Genomic DNA, 16,730 nt, shown 5'->3' with positions numbered 1-16,730 from the left:
AGTGAGAGAAGAAGAAGAAAGAAGAAAGAAGAAAGAAGAAAGAAGAAAGAAGAAGAAGAAGAAGAAGAAGAAGAGGAGGAGGAGGAGGAGGGGGGGAGGGGGAGGGGGAAGGGGAGGAAGAGGAAGAGGAAGAAGAAGAAGAAGGAGGAGGAGGAGGAGGAGAAGGAGGAAGGGGACTTCTGACAACCCAACAGACCCCCACCCTTGCCTCACTCCTCTCCTATGTTCCCTGAGCTCCCCAGGGGTCCACCAGAGCTGGAGGGTCTGTGATGGCACTTGGGCAGTTACACAGCTCCAGCTAGTATCCAATAGGTGCACACACACACACACACACAAACACACACACACACACCCCTGTGAGGCAGAAACTGGGCTTCTTCCTGAGGAAGGGGATTACTGACTATGCGCCTGAGGTGTGGGTCCCCACTGAAGCTCAATGAGCATTGAATTTGAGATGACATTTCCTTTAATGAGTAACCTTAGGCCTCCAACTTTGATGTACTGGTTTTCACTTCCTCCTTTTCCCCTCATCCTCCTTTGCCAAATTTTCTCTCTTGCCCCCAGAGCCAGCAGCCAGAAGGCAAAGACCCCTACTGACTTCACGAGCTAGTGGGCTCCAGTAAAATTTGAGAGCAGAAGGGCCCGTGCCCCTCTAGCAACACCAGGTAGAATGTGGGGGCCTCAGAACAGGCCAGGCACCTCACTATTGCCACACTATGTCCCTTCTCACCCAAGGACAGGGCTTATTTGTGGGTAAAGGACTTCTTGAGTTCCATAGCTGGGAAAACAACAGCATCATTTGCCTGTTTGAAAAACAATTTGCAGTTTACACAACACTCTGCTGTCCCTTATCTCATGAGAATGCTTGGTGCCACCCTGTGAGGCAAGCAGGGTGGGAACCATTAGCCCCAATTTACAGATTGAGGAAACACAGGCTGGGGAGGATGAAGTCATTGCCCTGTGGCCACCTGGTTGCAGGATGGCAATGCTGCAGGAGGAAGGAAAACAGGACTGTTGAGAGAGAACCCAGACAAGCCCTCCCTGAGGGGAGATGAGAGGAGGGGGTGGCCCCAAGTTGGAGAGGCACTGGCCAAATCCACAGCTTGCAAAAGACTTGGGAAGTTTGTTCTGAAATAAATGCGTGCATCAGTGCGTGGGTGTGTGCATATGTAGGGGTACGAGGAGGGTACGTAGGGGCATGTGTGTGTGTGGGAACATCAGTGTGTGCATACATGCATACATCCATGTGTATGGGTGTGTTCATGGGTATATGAGGGTGGGTGTGGGGGCCCATGAGCATATGTGTGTCTCCAGTCTCTGTAATGTTGACTTTGAACTTGCAGAGACCAGGATTTATCCATCTGTCCATTTGTTTATCTAATATTTTCTACTTCTCCAAAGTACCTAGCAGAGAACTGACCACAGAGAGCTGCTTAAGAAACACTGGGGGGTCTTATTGCCACATCTCAACTTGGGACAGCCTTGTGCAAGGTGACCAAGCCCAGATGCCTTCATTCAGACCTCCTCTCCCACTGGACCCCATCTTCATGGCAGAGCCTAACACTTCTTGTTACTCAAAACTAGAAAAGCACTCTGTCGTCCTAGAGATGAAACAAAGCTGGGATGTCCGCAGTGACTCTTGGAAACCAGTCCCCAACACCCGCCTCCAGCCACCTCCTCACCCAGGAAGGACACATGGATGGCCCCATCCGGCTCACCCCAGCGCTGGGCTCTTCTCAAGTAAAAGTGCCCACAGTATCTCCATCTGTCTCTCACATACAGGAAGCGCCGAGGCTACCAGCCTGGGCAAGCAGTTTGCCCACCACCCCCTGCAGCCAAACCCCAACTTCCATACCCCTGGCCAACTAACCTGCAGCACTGGCCAGGCTGCTCTGTGGCCTCTGCCAGAACACCCACTCTTTCCGGGGGAAGACAGCTGACTTCTCTCTCCTATCAACGAGGCAGTAATAAATTAAGAAGCTGAAGCTCTGGCTTTTGTGATAACTCACAATATGAGAGACATCAGCCCTACCAGAAAGGGAACTTCCTCCTGGAGGCCAGGGATCTAGTTCCTCTCACCATCCCTTGAGGCCTCCAAGCTCCATTATTTCTACAAGCCTTGCTTGTAGAAAGTAACAACAGTACTTTCAGACATTTTACAATTCTAAAACAAGACAGAAGCCAAATAAAAACAGCAGATTCTCTTTAGCATGAAGAGAAAGATAAAATGCACCAGAAACCCATGTAAGTTCACAACTATAAATGAGGAAAAGTTTTAATTCTGAGCTTCCTGGAGGTCTTGGCAAAGAAGGAAACCAGTTAGGCTCTGCTGCTTTTATTATCCCATGAAGAGGAGCACAGACATTCACTGAACATTTTCTAAGACGAGATTCTAAAAGGGATTTCACATCAAACCTTATATGGGAGAAGAGCTTCTGGCAACACTTTCAACAGCAATTTTGCAAAAGATACAGACAAACTTAAATGAACATATGTAATATGGATTTCCCCATGAAGACTGAAGCCAGCACATGGGCCTCAGCTATCGCCTGGCATGTGGGCTGGGAATGCTGGAATAACATCACCAGACCTTTATTTTCTTGGGATTCCAGCTTTGTTTTGTGCCGGAGGACAGAGAGGAGAGGAGCAGCAGGGACCAGCATGTCTTTCAACACCTTCTCTCCCACCTAAGGGTCTCATCCCAGCCTCAGGCAAAGGCAGGCCGGGATGCTGAAGATTACATAGCAGTAGCACATGCCTAACACCAAATCTCAGGCAGCAGAATTGTGGAAAATGTTATAGGGAAATTTAGTTTCATTGTGGGGAACCCCAATTCTTACAGAGGCAGGCCATGAATAAGACAAAGCACTCTGAACCTACCATACTCCCTCCTTGACAAGTCTTCAAGTCAGCCATCTCTAAGATCTCTCCCAGCTCCCAGTTGTATGATTATTTGGGATTATTTCCCAGGGGATCACATCTCAAATGATATGAGACACCACTGGAATAGCAGAATTCATTTTACAACCAGTTGTTGAAACCCCTGCCAGCGCTGCTGGCACCCGTGCGGGCCATTAACACACTCGGCCCTGCCAGCCAGTGTGACCCTTGCAGGCTGCTTTGCCCACTCAATGGGTCACAGCCTCAGCCTCTGCTCTGGGAGGAAGATGTCAGGATGGGACTGACCCTGAATTCAAAGTTCCAAAGCAGGCTTTTCCTTCTTAAGGCCTCAGTATCTTCCTTGCAATCCCAGAGCCCCACTACTGCCCCCCATGTCCTCCCTCTCCCTTCCCCCAAGGGCATCAGTGCTATTTGGAGAGCTGGAAGTAGTATCATATCTAACTTTTTAGCCACAGTTTCAAATCAGAGCTGCAGGCATGCACCATTATTCTCTCACACACTCATTTTCCCAGCTTTCATAGCTCATTAAGGGAGCTAATGGAAACAATTTTGCAGCTATGGATAAGTTGGCCTCCTGCCAGATGAGACCTCGCTTCATTAAGTTCTGACCACATCCTGTCCTCTGTCTCACCCTGTCCATTTACCTCTCCTCTTCAAAGGCTCGGTTCCAGAGAAGGGGGTGGCTCACATGATACCACTGACCCCAAATGTCCAGGCTCCACCTGGGTGCTGAGGGAATGATGGAGTCAGGCAGGATTAGCGCTCCCTACATGACAACAGGCTGTCCCTGGTGCTGGGCCAGTACTGTGCTGAGGCCACCTCATACAGTGCTCACCATATCCCAACAAGCATCAGCAGCACCCTTCTACCCGTGGGGAAATGTCCCTCTGGGAGGTTAAGTGACTTGCCCAAAGTCACACAGCGGGGTAGTGAGAGTCAAGACTTGAACCCGGACCTGTGCCCTGCAGTGGGGACCATGTGACAGCTGCTTCATCCCTTTTCCATGCAGCTTCAAGGCTTGGAGTAGGCACTCATTCCCACAACACCGGCCTGGGGAAAACAAACTGAGAAGGCCCCACCACTCCTTCAGAGAGCTTGGCCCACACCCCTGGTCTGGACCAGGCCCTGCTGTTTGGTGGCTGTTACAACAATGGCAGCTGTTCACGGAGCCCCGCCCTATACCAGGCATGTCACACCCATTAGCTCTTGCCCTTCAACAACTGCATTGTTAGCTACCATTTTCAGATGAGGAAAGTGGGGCTCAGGGATGCTTTGTGGATTCTCTGGGTCACATGGTTTGCACATGGCTACCTCTGAGTCAGAGTTCTTTGGGAACCAGGATTCAACTTTCATCCTCAAGGAGGCCTGCCCATGTACAGATCCCCTCCCAACTCCTGCAAACTGGCCCTGTCTGGGGGCCGGGCCTGGGCTGGGACTGGGAATGCTGCCATAGGCACTCTGTCCTCAAGGATTTGGAGGTCTATGGATGAGTAGATTGCGATGCTTGACGAGGACATGTACACCTGGGAAAACTGGTCTTGGCTCCTTCCCTTCCCTTCTCCTTTCTTTCCAGAACCAGACCTGGCAGAATATGCAAGATGGGAAGGGCCAGCCCCTTCTGAGGGAACTCATGAGGAAGGAGGACTCCCGAACAACCACTCCCCTTCTGGGTCAAGGCCAAGACACCTGATGTGGGACAGGGTGGCCGCTGACAGGCTGGGAATCTCCATCTGACTACTTCCCACCAGAGTCCTGGGAGGGGAGGGAGGAGCTAAGCTTCCAGGTCTAGTGTCTTCTCAGGAAGCTCTGCTGATGGGACAGCTAACACAAATTTTAAAATCATCAAGTCTTAGGAAGGCAAGGTTCCTCTGATTTACTAAATTTTGATGGCCTTGGTCAGTCTGCTTCCTGCCAGCCCCAGACAACCTGGAAACAAAGGCTGAAATGCTAGACTGGGGGATGGGAAGAATGAAGGGAAATGCTTCTAGAAAGAGGAACCTGAGGGAAGCTCCCAGGCAGGAAGAGGGAAGAACAGTGGGAACGTGAGTCCTTGCTGGGGTGGGCTAGGGGGTCCCAGTGCCCCAGACCAGGGACCACACACAACAGGACCAGCTGCAGCCACAGGGGTCCAGGTCAGACAGACCTGGATGCAGAAGCCAAGTCTATCCCCAACTCCCCTGTGGCCTTGGGCAGGCCATTCAGGCTTTCTGAGCCTCATGGGCCCAATCTGGAAAGTGGGGATGGTGCTAACACTCCTGTTCCCAGGGAGCCATGAGGAGGGGATGAGGGCACGTGCAAAGAGCTCAGACAAACACAGTGTCAGGTGCACACTGAAGGTGTTGAGGGGCCACCACAGCACAGGTAAAATCAGTCTCCAGGTTTGCTTGGGGACTCCTGGTTTCAGAATTCCCCTGGGTCTTCCTGAAATGGTCTTACACTCCTCCCTCCCTGTTTCCCAGAACTCAGAGAAAGCTAGGTGCAGCCTTGGGGACCCGGGGGAGGCAGAACCCCTCCAATCCAGCAGGTCACAGAAAATGGTCTCAGATTCTCAGCGGGGCAGGGCCAGACTCGGCTTTTCAAAGGTGGACCAAGAATCTTGAGTCTACGAATCCTGTTTTTCTGTGAAAGGCTCAGTAAGGAAGGAGATGACCCTCCAGGGTGGGGAGAAGGTGGCTGATCTCAGAGGAAGGACCTTGGGAAATGGGAACCATGGTTGAAAGGACAGAGACCCACACCAGGGAATTCACCCAGCTCTCAGGCTTGGCCAGCTACAGGAGGGGACCCATCCTCACTTCTTTGTGGCAGTCCCCCACTCTCCCAGGTAGCAGATACCTCTACACCCCTTACAACTCGCACAGCCTTTTGAACAATGTCCCTCCTGCAAAGTATGTGGCCCTGGCCAGTCCCTTCACTTTCCTGAGCCCTAGCTTGGATCTGTGAACTGGGCACCCACTCTCCTCCCACATGGCACCTGTGTTACAGGTGGGGAAAGAGGCCCAGAGACAGCTATGGCTTCCTCCCCTCCCCCAGAGGTTCTACAGTTAGAAAGTAGCAGGATTAGAACTCCCTCTACCCCTGACAGGTGTGGGATCCCAGCATTCTGCCCACGGCCTTCCCACAGAAGGCCAGGGGAGGCTGCAGAGACCACTTACGAGCCCCCTGAGTATATACTGAGAAGATCCAGGTTCTGGTATCTTCCTTTAACTTCAAAGAGGGAAAAGGAATTTTTGTATCAATATCAGCTACATAATCTGTGAAACTTTACCCTGGTTCTATTTCTTCTATGACAGTGTAAAAATAGGACATTTTCATCATAAGACTGGAACATTTTAGCTAATGCAAGTGTTTTGTAATCTCAGAAATAATGTCCCATCAGCGGTCTCTCTTTGTGAAGAGACCCCTCACCAGCCACGAAATATGTGCTCCCAACTGGCCAATTGTGTAGCAGTGATGCCCACATAGCTGGCACAGGGTTACAAAGGGCCGTGCAACCCTCCCTAGCTGGGGGTGGCCAGGGCAAGTGAGGTCATGCCTAGGTGACCCCTGCTGAAGCACCCAGCAGGCCATGCCACTGGCCAGCTCTGGAGAGAGGGGAACCAACACCCTCTAGCTTTCAGAAGAATGACAGCTGGTCTCTCTTGCCTGGAGGAGACATCACAGAGATGACAAAGGAATTGGAAGTGGGTGTGGGAAGATGCACTGGCTCACCCCCATAGACATGGCACAGAGGCCCTAGGGAACCTTCCATCCCCACCCCCGACACTGACCTTCTACCTTATATCTGCTCAGCATCTCTCCCTCATCCTTTGGCTTCATTCACGTCCCTGCAGTTCTCCATACAGGCCTGGGTGAGCACAGGCAGCCATCTCTCTCCTCAGACTCCTCCCAAAAGTGGCAGGGGCACTGGCTGTCCAGGCTTCTAGTTTCCCTCTGTCCTGGTCCCTATCCCTTCCTGCTCAAGTTCAGCCAGATGGCTCCCAAGGCATCAACACCCAGCTGGCTCCCGGAAGGCTTCCCTAGTCTCTGATCACACCGTGGAGCCATAGCTATGAGGAAGAGGGGGAGGCCATGCCCTCTAGGGGATCAGGGTGGTGGCCTGGCAGCTCTGAGGGACACTGCTTGTTCCTGCCATGGGAATAGCTGCAGTGACTCACTCCCTGTCTCCTGGGCCTGCCTAGAGTAAGGACACACCCTGGTGCTGGCTCAGCCTGACTCAAACACTTAATTAGGCCATGAAGTACAGCAGAAGGGGTCCCGAACCTGAGTCATAACCCCCAGAGCTCCTGTCCCTGGCAGAATACAGCCTGTGACGGTGGCATCACCACAGCCAACTGTTCCCCCTGACAATACCATTTGCTGACTGGCATGGGAGAGGCATCCTGGGGCACCCTCTGACCAGTCTCCATGCTATCCACTTGCAAGAGCTGCCCCAGCAGTGGGCAAGGCAGGTCCCCCCAACCTACCTGCTTCCCTGGCACTGCCCATGGTCACTGACCACCTAACATGTCTGCACAGTCAAAAGGAAGGCCTTGACTAAGCAGAACACCCAGGCCCTCTTTTCTTTAATTTTTTTAGACAGAGTTTTGCTCTTGTCACCCAGGCTGGAGTGCAATGGAGCAATCTCAGCTCACTGCAACCTCCACCTCCCAGGTTCAAATGATTCTCCTGCCTCAGCTTCCCAAGTAGCTGGTATTACAGGTGTGTGCCACCATGCCTGGCTAATTTTTTTTTATTTTTAGTAAAGATGGGGTTTCACCATGTTGACCAGGCTGGTCTCGAACTCCTGACCTCAGGTGATCCACCCGCCTTGCCCTCCCAAAGTGCTGGGATTATAGGCGTGAGCCACTGCACCTGGCCCAGGCCCTCATTTTGCAGATGAGCAGACTGTGGCTCCTGATCCCCAGTGGAGCTGGCACACACGGAAGAATGGCTGAGAGCCAAGCCTGGGTTCCAGCACAGGGCCATGTCCCTACTATGTGACCCTGGGTGAGTTACTCTGCCTTTCTGAACCTCAGTCTCTGCATCCATGACATGGGGTTGATAACCCATTCTGATTCTGCCATGTTTGTGCCTGGCACGTAGGAGGTACTCAGCAAGTGGGTGCCTTTATTTCCATCCCCCCGTCCTCTGTGCTGCTGCCTGCCAGAGAACACAGAGAGCACCTGCTAGTCCCTCTGCCACATCCTGAGAAGGGGGCTGTAATGTTAAATGAGCATCTATGGATGAGCTATGGGTCCCTTGTAGAGGCTGAACCCTTAGGAATGGGACAACGAGTGTGGCAGCTCAAGGTCCTGGTCCCTCAGGCCCCTGAATGTAGCCTCTGAGCCTTAGCAGGGTAAGGATGGTCAGGTGCAGGGTGCTGGCTAGAGAGTCTGGAGTGTTCACCCCAGCTAGCCAGGTGCAGCTCACACTCAGTTCTGCCCTCTGTAAAATGGAAGCAGGTTACACTTCACAACTTAGCCCTCCCAGACTCCTACCAGCTCCTCTGGCTGACTCTAAGACTCTGACTCAGGTCAGAGCTCAGCCCCATCCATCCCTGATTGTGGCCAAGGAACCCTTGGGGGTCATACTGTGCCTGGTTCTACACCATTGTCCCAAGCAAAAGTCTCAGACCATTGGACTGTAAAAGGAGACACAACAGCAGAGACTGCAGCTGAAGCTGACGTCCCACAAGCCATGGGGTTGGTGGTGGGGGACCTTCTCAGGTTACAGCTCAGCCCAAGAACTACTGACTCCACTGTTCTGACTGCCAAGGCTGCTGACACTTGGTCAAGGCGGGCAGGAGGAGGGGACACTGAGTGACATGGGTATAGCAGGCCCTCCTTCTTCCTGCCCAGCCCCCACCTTCCCCTGGCGTGGTGGCGGGGGAGTAAGCTGCAGCTTGACCAGGATGAATCCTCAGCACCTGACCTGACCCTGCTCTGTCCTCTGCCTGCCCTCAGCCTGCCGGACTGCAGAGAAGAGGCCTTCAGGCCTGAAACACATGAGACAGGTAGACTGGCAAGGCCCACGAGGGTGGGACAGAGTGACAGCAGGAAGAACAGGTGAAAAGAAGAAATGAGAGGGACAAGCAGGCAGAGGACAGGAAGATCACTAGTGTCACGAGAAGGCAGCAAAGACAAAGACTGAGTCTAAAGAAATAGGCAACCCTAATCCCAAACCCGCCTCAAAAACAAAAGCCATCTTTTCAGCATCTCCCGCCTGTCCAGTGCTGAAAGGGCCTCCCAAGGCTCCTTGTTCGCTGAACTCCTAGGAGCCTCATGTTCCTGCTCTAAGCAAAACCTCCACAGTTCCCACACAGCAGGATTTTAATCACAATGGCACAGGGCCTAATCTACTTAGTTCCAAAAGGGCAGGAGGGTGGGGAGGAGCCCAGGACCCAGAGCTCCCTGCACACCATTCTTTCCTGTCCCTCAAGGGGCTGGCGTCCCCAGGTGCAGGGCGAACCCAAGTGAGTCCTCATAAAGAGCAATAATGTTTCACCAGCAAATGCATCCAGGCCCCAAAGGAGCCCTGCCATCTGAGAGTGTCTGCTGGCCTGTGTTGTCACATAGCATGAATGCAGGGATAGTAACAGTCACCAAAACTGGATCCCACTCCCCGCCACATATTCAAACTCAGGGTTCAACTATGCCACAAAGATGATGGTTTTGCAAAGGATTATGAAACTACCTTTTGTCCGAAGTCACTTGGGGAGAATGTGGCAGAAAGGATTTTAAGCCCAGAGCTCTGGTCCTCTCTGAACCCCAGATGGGGCCTCTCATCTGGGACCACACAAGATCTCAAATAGATGGAGGGAGAGCATTAGAACTAAAGTTCTCCTGGGAAAACCCCAGCGCTCGCAGGATGGTCTCACTATCCTGCGAGCAGCAGAGCCAGCTCTCTAGGAAGCGCTCAGTGTGCACTCTCACGGCACGGTTCTGCTTGGAATGCCCCTCTCACCTAAGGATGTCCTCAGCTCTTACCTGGGACTTCACCATTAGACATGGCAACCTGGAGCCAAGGGAGGTTGGGGGCTTACAAAACCAGATGTTCCAACCACTGCCTCCACGCAGGGGTCTCTCATGATGATGTCCCCAGTAGAGGAATATGAGGGATCTAACTCTACTTCCTCAAGTGTGAAGCTCAGAAGAGATATAACAGACTTGTTGCAATGAAAACTGGGTCCTTCCCACACAGTCTGAACAATAGCCCAGTTGACCCAGAAGTCCCTGCAGCACCCTCAGCAATAGTGCTCTACCCTTCAAGGCCCTACACAAACACCTCTTCCTTTACAGATTCCTCCGGTCCTTCCTCAGCTTCCCAGGCTTTGTCAGGACTTTGACACTGGCCCTACTGAGGTCAACCGCATCCTGCCAGAACACAAGTCTGCGAGCAAGAAACTGGTATTCCACAGCAGATGCTGAGTGTCTAAACACACACACACACACCCTGTGCCTTCGTCTGTCATCCACATCCTTCTCAAACCAGAGGTCTGAATTAAACTGGCAACCGCTTCCAAGAAGCCTCTCCTAGCTGGCCCAGCCCAGATAGTTTCCACTCGCCCACTCACCAGTCTGACTTCCTGCCCACAGTGCTCTGGGCTTTTCTTGGCTGCACTTGTCTGAGACTCACAAGGCCTGGGAAAAGGCACACCTTTCTGAGGTGGCCTCTACAGACATCATGGTCCTTGTGTGCTGGCCTCATTGGACTGCCGCCTGTCCAATCACTGGCATAGAGTTCCATACAGTGGGGAGAACTGGGCAGATGTAGGCAGACACTGGCAGTAACTCTCAGGGCCCAGCTGGGGCTGCCAGGGCTACCAGTGGAGCCAGAGAGGACAATGCCAACATCCTTCCAAGGGTCAAGTCTCAGAGACCCTCCTATGTCCCCACAGATTTGCATGAGGAGAGAGATGACTTAGCTGCTAGGACGCCGGCATCAAGCTGCCTAGGCTCGCGTCTCAGCCCTCCTTCCCACCAGTTGTGCACTTTGGGCAAGTTGTTGACCTCTGAACCTCATCCATATAATAGGAGTGATAAGAGTTAGATAACTCATGCTGTGCATCGTTGTGCACTGCGGACAGGGCCTGCCAGGCAGAATGCTCTGAAAAACTGTTAGCCATTTATGTGAGTATCAGGATCCACAGCACCAAGGCCTGAAGCTTGGAGAGCTGACATCAGCTCCTAGATGGGATGGGAAAAGATCCTAAAAGACCCAGCAGAGAGTGATCCTGAGAGAAGGCTGGGAGTGCAGCTTCAAAAACAGTAAGCAAGGCCAGCCAGGCATGGTATGAAGCATCTCAGAACAATCAACGTCTGCCTAAAATTCCTCTATTTGCATTTTGTAGGGTTTGATGCCCTCCTCAGGATCCCCATGAAAAAGGAAATTGCCCATCCCTGGCAGTTAATACTCCAGCTCCTCAGACTCTTTTCTTCCAAGTGAGGAGCAGCGCTGGGAGAACCCAGGGGGCAGGGACTCTGTTATACTGGGCTGCCAGTCCCACCAGGTGCCTCCTGATTTGTTGACTCTAACAAGTGGCCCTGCAGAGGCTGATGTGACCAGTCTGGAGATGGTAGGTGAGGGGTTGGTGGCTGCCAAATGAAAAAGGGCCTGGCCTGCCTGGCAGCTTCACCCAGCTTCAAATCCAGCTCGACAGCACCAGCCCCAACAGGCCAGCCTCACCCATGGAACAGTGGGCACCATGCCCCCAGGGAGGGTGAGGCATCCAGGGTACTGGGCTCTGGATCCACTGCTTCCCAGTCTCTGCATCCATTACGTTCTATCTTCCTTTCAGCATTCTGGTTATACAGAGTCCCTCTGTCTACTAAGAGGTGCAGACTGGACAGCAGGCAGAGAGCAAAAATGGTCTCATGAATGGGTATTTCCTTTCTCCCAGGAATTCCCCAAGAGGTCTGTTGGGGCAGTGGAACTCTTAGATTCCATTGTGAATTCCCAGACCTTAGAAGAGGAGAAATAGCATTTTTCTGTGGCTTATCTCTGAGCTGGAATCAAAGAACCCCTCTCCTGTGGAGAAAGAGTAACCTGGAAAAAGTCCAGCTCTTGATGCTCCTTCCAAAGCTCAGAGAGGTCAGAGCCTGGTTATTTTCATAAGCATTCATGAGTCCCTGATATTGCCAGGTTTTGGGCCCAGATACTGTAAGGGAGATTTGAGTCAAAGGTAGGTATTATGGCTTTAGGAGTCAAAAAAGATTGCATTGCCCCAAAGCCAGGAACTCTGGGCAGCTTCCTAGAAGAGGTGACACTGGGGCTGAGTCTTAACAGATGGGAAGAAAGTCCTCAGTGCTGGAGAAGGAAAGATGTCACCTAAGGTAGAAAAGCGAAGTGGGCTGGACTGCAGAGGCTTCGAATGCCACAATTAGAGCCTCAGAACTATACAGTCAAATCCCCAAATCCCTGTGTAACCTCAAATCCCTGTGAGATCCTCTCCTCAGGGTCTCCAGAGTTTACTTTCCCATCTGTCAGGAGAAATATGCCCTCTTCTGTGTTGTGCTTTGAGGCATCACTGAGATACCACAGGCAGAGCAGCCTGGGTCCCGGCAGCCATCTGGCATCAAGGGGAAGGAAACTGTCCCAGAGACAGCAGCCCCAGCAACCTCCCCGGATTCTGGGAACCAGAAGGAAGATGCTTGCTACAAAGACTTGACCCAGAGGACTCTGCAGGGGTCTCCTGGATATGTGGATCCACCACCCTACCATTCCACTTTCCTTAACAAACAAGGGACGAAGAGGGCACTGGGAGCCCAGAGGAGGTTCCAACATGCTCTAGGGGTCAGAGGGGAAGGGCCCCCAGCCCTACAGTCTAGAACACAGGGGCAGGAAAGAAGACTCTACCTGCAGACCCCATTATGTCTCCATAGGGCCTTTTATTACTTTTTTCTTTCTTTCTTTCTTTCTTTTTGAGATAGGGTCTCACTCTGTCACCCAGGCTGGAGTACAGTGGTATGACCAGAGCTCACTGCAGCCTCAAACTCCTAGGCTCAAGCAATCTTCCCACCTCAGCCTCCTGAGCGGCTGGGACTACAAGCATGTGCCACCACATTTGGCTAATTTATTTTTACTTTATTTTATTTTATTTATTTATTTATTTTTGAGACAGAGTCTTACTCTGTCGCCCAGGCTGGAGTGCAGTGGCATGATCTCAGCTCACTGCAACTTCCACCTCCTAGGTTCAAGAGATTCTCTTGCCTCAGCCTGCTCAGTAGCTGGGATTACAGGCACCCACCACTGCGTCCAGCTAATTTTTGTAATTTTAGTAAAGACGGGGTTTCGCCATGTTGGCCAGGCTGGTCTCGAACTCTGGACCTTAAGTAATCAGCACCCCCTTGGCCTCCCAAAGTGCTGGGATTACAGGCATAAGCCACCGCACCCAGTCCTAATTTTTAAATTTTGTATAGACATGGAGGTCTTACTATATTGCCAGGACTGGTCTTAAACTCCTGGATTCAAGTGATCCTCCTGCCTCATCCTCCCAAAGTGCTGGGACTACAGGCACGAGCCATCGCATCCAGCCTATTGCTTTTATTTAGAGATTCTAAGTGTCATGGTCACTTCTGCCTGCTAAGAGGCCAAAGCAGGAAGTCAGGAAGGGAGAAAATTCTGGCTTCTGCTATACCCCCCACTTCAAGCCATGTGACTTACTTTGGGTCCCAATTTTCACATGTGATAAAGTTTGAGGGCTGGGTCTTGGATGTGGTGGGGTAACTGATATGTGACAAATCTGCAGGGCTGTGCCCAGTTAGAGGTAAAACTGAAGGGTACTAATTAACTAGTTAAGCCTGGGAGAGGGCACAAGCAAGAGGTCAACAGGAGGAGCAGAAACTGGAGGACTGCCTGGCCCATACACCCTCTCCAAGAAAGGCTGTCCTCCAGTTCCTGCCAAGAGGACAGCAATGAGTGCTTGGGGTAGAATGGAGTAGAATGGCTGCACTGGCAGCAGAAGGTGGCCTTGGGAGGGAGCCACTGGGTATGACCGAGGCCAAGAGGAACCAAACAGGTGGTCAGGGGCTAAGGGAAAGCGGAAGAGGTCCAGCTCCCTGGGAGGGAGGGACCTGCTCATCTAGGGCCTCCACAGAATAGCAATAGTTACAGGGATAGTGGCCACAGCTCTTCCTGTTTTATGAGTGCTTGCTGTGTTTCAGGCTTCCTGTTAAGCACTATCTGCCATCTTGGGCAATAGAGCCAAGAGGATGAGCATGATACAAAAGGGCAGAGATGGCCTGAACAAGTTCAGGTTTTAAGACAAGGAAAGGCCAGCCTAATACCCTGGTAACCAGGGAGGCAGAAAGACATGGAGCCCATGACTGTTGCCTAGGCTGAGCTGGGGCAGCTGCAGGGAAAAGGCTAGGAAGATGCAAGGAGACGTTTGTGACCCATCATGAGCTGGCTAAGCTCCCTAGGCCCAGGCCTGCCCATGTACTGAGATTCCTAGGTCCTGGCCCTCCTGGGCAATGGGCAGAAGCTATAAGTGGGCAGGTGCCACCTCCTCCCTCATGGCCACAGCTACCACTCACAGGACAGGTAAAATGTCTATAACAGAGGTTGTGCTAGCCCAATATTGGGAGGTAGTAAATGTCTACTTAGCTGGATAGAAACTTCTAGGCTTGGTCACTAGGGATACTAAGAACAGGAAGGTCCTGGAGTGGGAGCCCATCTAATCCATGTCCCCTTTGAGGGCCAATTTAGGGCCAGATCCTGAAGGTCCCAAGCTAGTAGCCCCAGCCATGCTCGCCCATAAAGGGGTACAGAGGGAAACCCACTCCAGGCCTGACCCAATTCCCAGTCCAGAACAAGGAGACCACTGATGAGGTGCTGTAGAAGTTCTTGCAGTCAGAAGTTCCCCCAAGTCACTCATCAGACAAAGCATCTATGGGGAAGGGGTTAAGTCTACCTTTACTTAAAGCTGGCACTGTATGAAGCCACAAATTCTGGCCTCCCACCCGATCCCTGACTCACCCGCAGCATCTAGACACCACAGGGACTGGTCAGAGCTCAGTCTTGGCCCATGGGGCCAAAGCCTTGGTATTGAGAAGTGGTTCTCTGGCTTCACCTACCCAGACTGCCCTCAATCCTAGCACAGGTGGAAGGGCTAAATGGTGCCCAGAGAGGGATGAAGACTCTCATTCCTCATCCCTTTATGCCCACCTGCCCTCAGAAAAGCCACTTTTTCCCTAAAAGACTCAGAGAATCCCATTCCTGAGACTCTGGAAAGCTCCCCCACCCTATTCAACTGCTGGGTTAGTAGGCAAAGCAGCTATACCTGGGGCCCAGCCCCACCAGTCCAACCTTGATCCTCTCCTGGACCCACCTGCATGATCCCCTCCAAGGCCACTCTGGGGAGACAACCTCCTCTGTTGGCACTAGTGGTCCTGGGAAAGGCACAGAGAGCTGGGCCCAGGTCCCTGTTCAGATGCTTTAAGATCATATGCCTTAAATAAATCCTGTAACCTCTCCAGACCTGTACAGGTATCAGGTCCTGTACCAAGTGCTTTACATGGATAATCTCATTTCAAATTCACAACTCCTTATCTTTCCCCATGAATAGACATAGAAGCCTAGCTTCAAGAGTCTAGAATATCATCCAAGGTCATGAAACTGGCAAACACAGGATACCTATTGGCCATATCTTGAGGACTCTGCACTTGGACTCATAATTTAAATTTTTGTAAAATGAGAAGAGCCTTTGCTGTACTTTTAGTCTCCAGGAGCCACTATCCCTGCCATGCTCTACCTATCTAGGTGGCCATTGGCACAAGCTACAAATGAGTAAAGACCCCAGAGATGACAGATTCAAGGGATTCTGGGTATGGGGTATGACCCTAGGCCCAGAACTGTATGCCTTAAGCCAGAACCAGGTACACACCTGTAGCATCCCCACCACCCCCACTATGCCACTTATATCAGCGGGCCAGGTCTCCAGGGAGCCTATAGGCTGAGGTGGTTAGATGGCTGGTCCACCCTCTGCCCAGGAATCAGGGATGGGTTGGAGCAGGTCCTTTCAACATAGGACCAGCGACTCATCAGGAGTCCATCAGCAGCTTCCTGAGGCTCCACAGGCGCAATGGGCATCAGCCTTGTCCTCTGGCCAGCCCTGGGAGACTCACACCACTCCAGCCCAGACAGGCAGGGGCCACAGGGAAGAAGCAGCCCCACCCCAAGCCTTGGTGGGGTCTCAGCTTCCGGCAAAGGGAAACAGATCCATTCCAGTCAGAGAAGCTTCACATGGAAGGGGCAGCCAAGCTGAACAAGAGACCTCCTTTGGGCCTGAACACATGGATCCAGCCAAAACCCCAGAGTCAGGAGTGGACCCTCCAAGACACCCCAGGCCTCAGTGAAGGCTCACTGACCTTCAGAGCACACTTCTGCCCAGTGCACCGATGGAAGCACTCCAGCACCTTGCCGTTCACACCAAGGCCCAGCACCTGCTTGGACAACTTGTAGTCGTCGGTCACTGCGTACTTCTTGGGCTCCCGCCGCCCCCCGGGAGCACCGCCCAAGCCGGGTCCGCTGGGTGCAACTGGTGGGGGCACAGGGCCCTCCTGCTCCTCTGCTGTTTCACCATCCATGGCCCCCGCGGGGCGCTCAGAGGCGGCCCCAGCCTGGTGCTTCTAGTGGCACCTGGGGGAAAGGGGAAGAGTGAGTCCCTCCCAGACTTTTCCAACACACCCCAGCCTTGGAGCCTCTGACCAGGCTGGGCTGCCGGCCCGGGGCAAGCTGGGAGTGCGGGACGAACGCCTGGGAGTACAGACGTGCAGCAGGGGGCGGTAGTCGCGTGGCCCGGTACAAACGAGTATCGCCCGGGCACGTGTCAAGAAGGGAATGGGCCGAGC

At 52.5% G+C, this 16,730-nt stretch overlaps 1 protein-coding gene across 10 annotated transcripts in view; it reads right to left on the bottom strand.

Annotated features, from left to right (window-relative positions):
• Positions 1–16,730, bottom strand: part of MAPKAPK3 (MAPK activated protein kinase 3) — a 31,368-nt gene that overhangs the window by 14,475 nt on the left and 163 nt on the right. For 7 of the 10 annotated variants that reach the window (XM_078350977.1, XM_078350974.1, XM_008981725.5 and 4 more), the window contains exon 2: positions 16,248–16,518. The exons of 2 other annotated variants lie outside the window; for them this stretch is intronic. Coding sequence is in view for 5 of the 8 variants with exons in the window: in XM_078350974.1 (XP_078207100.1) it covers positions 16,248–16,466 (219 nt within the window). In the remaining 3 variants the exon portion in view is untranslated. Of the gene's footprint in view, positions 1–16,247; positions 16,623–16,730 lie in introns of those variants that run through there. One more of the 10 variants, XM_078350976.1, reaches the window with a different exon arrangement.

The sequence above is a fragment of the Callithrix jacchus genome, chromosome 15, assembly GCF_049354715.1.
Source record: "Callithrix jacchus isolate 240 chromosome 15, calJac240_pri, whole genome shotgun sequence".
NCBI classification, from domain to species: domain Eukaryota; kingdom Metazoa; phylum Chordata; class Mammalia; order Primates; family Cebidae; genus Callithrix; species Callithrix jacchus.
This window is presented reverse-complemented; position numbering and strand designations above follow the sequence as displayed.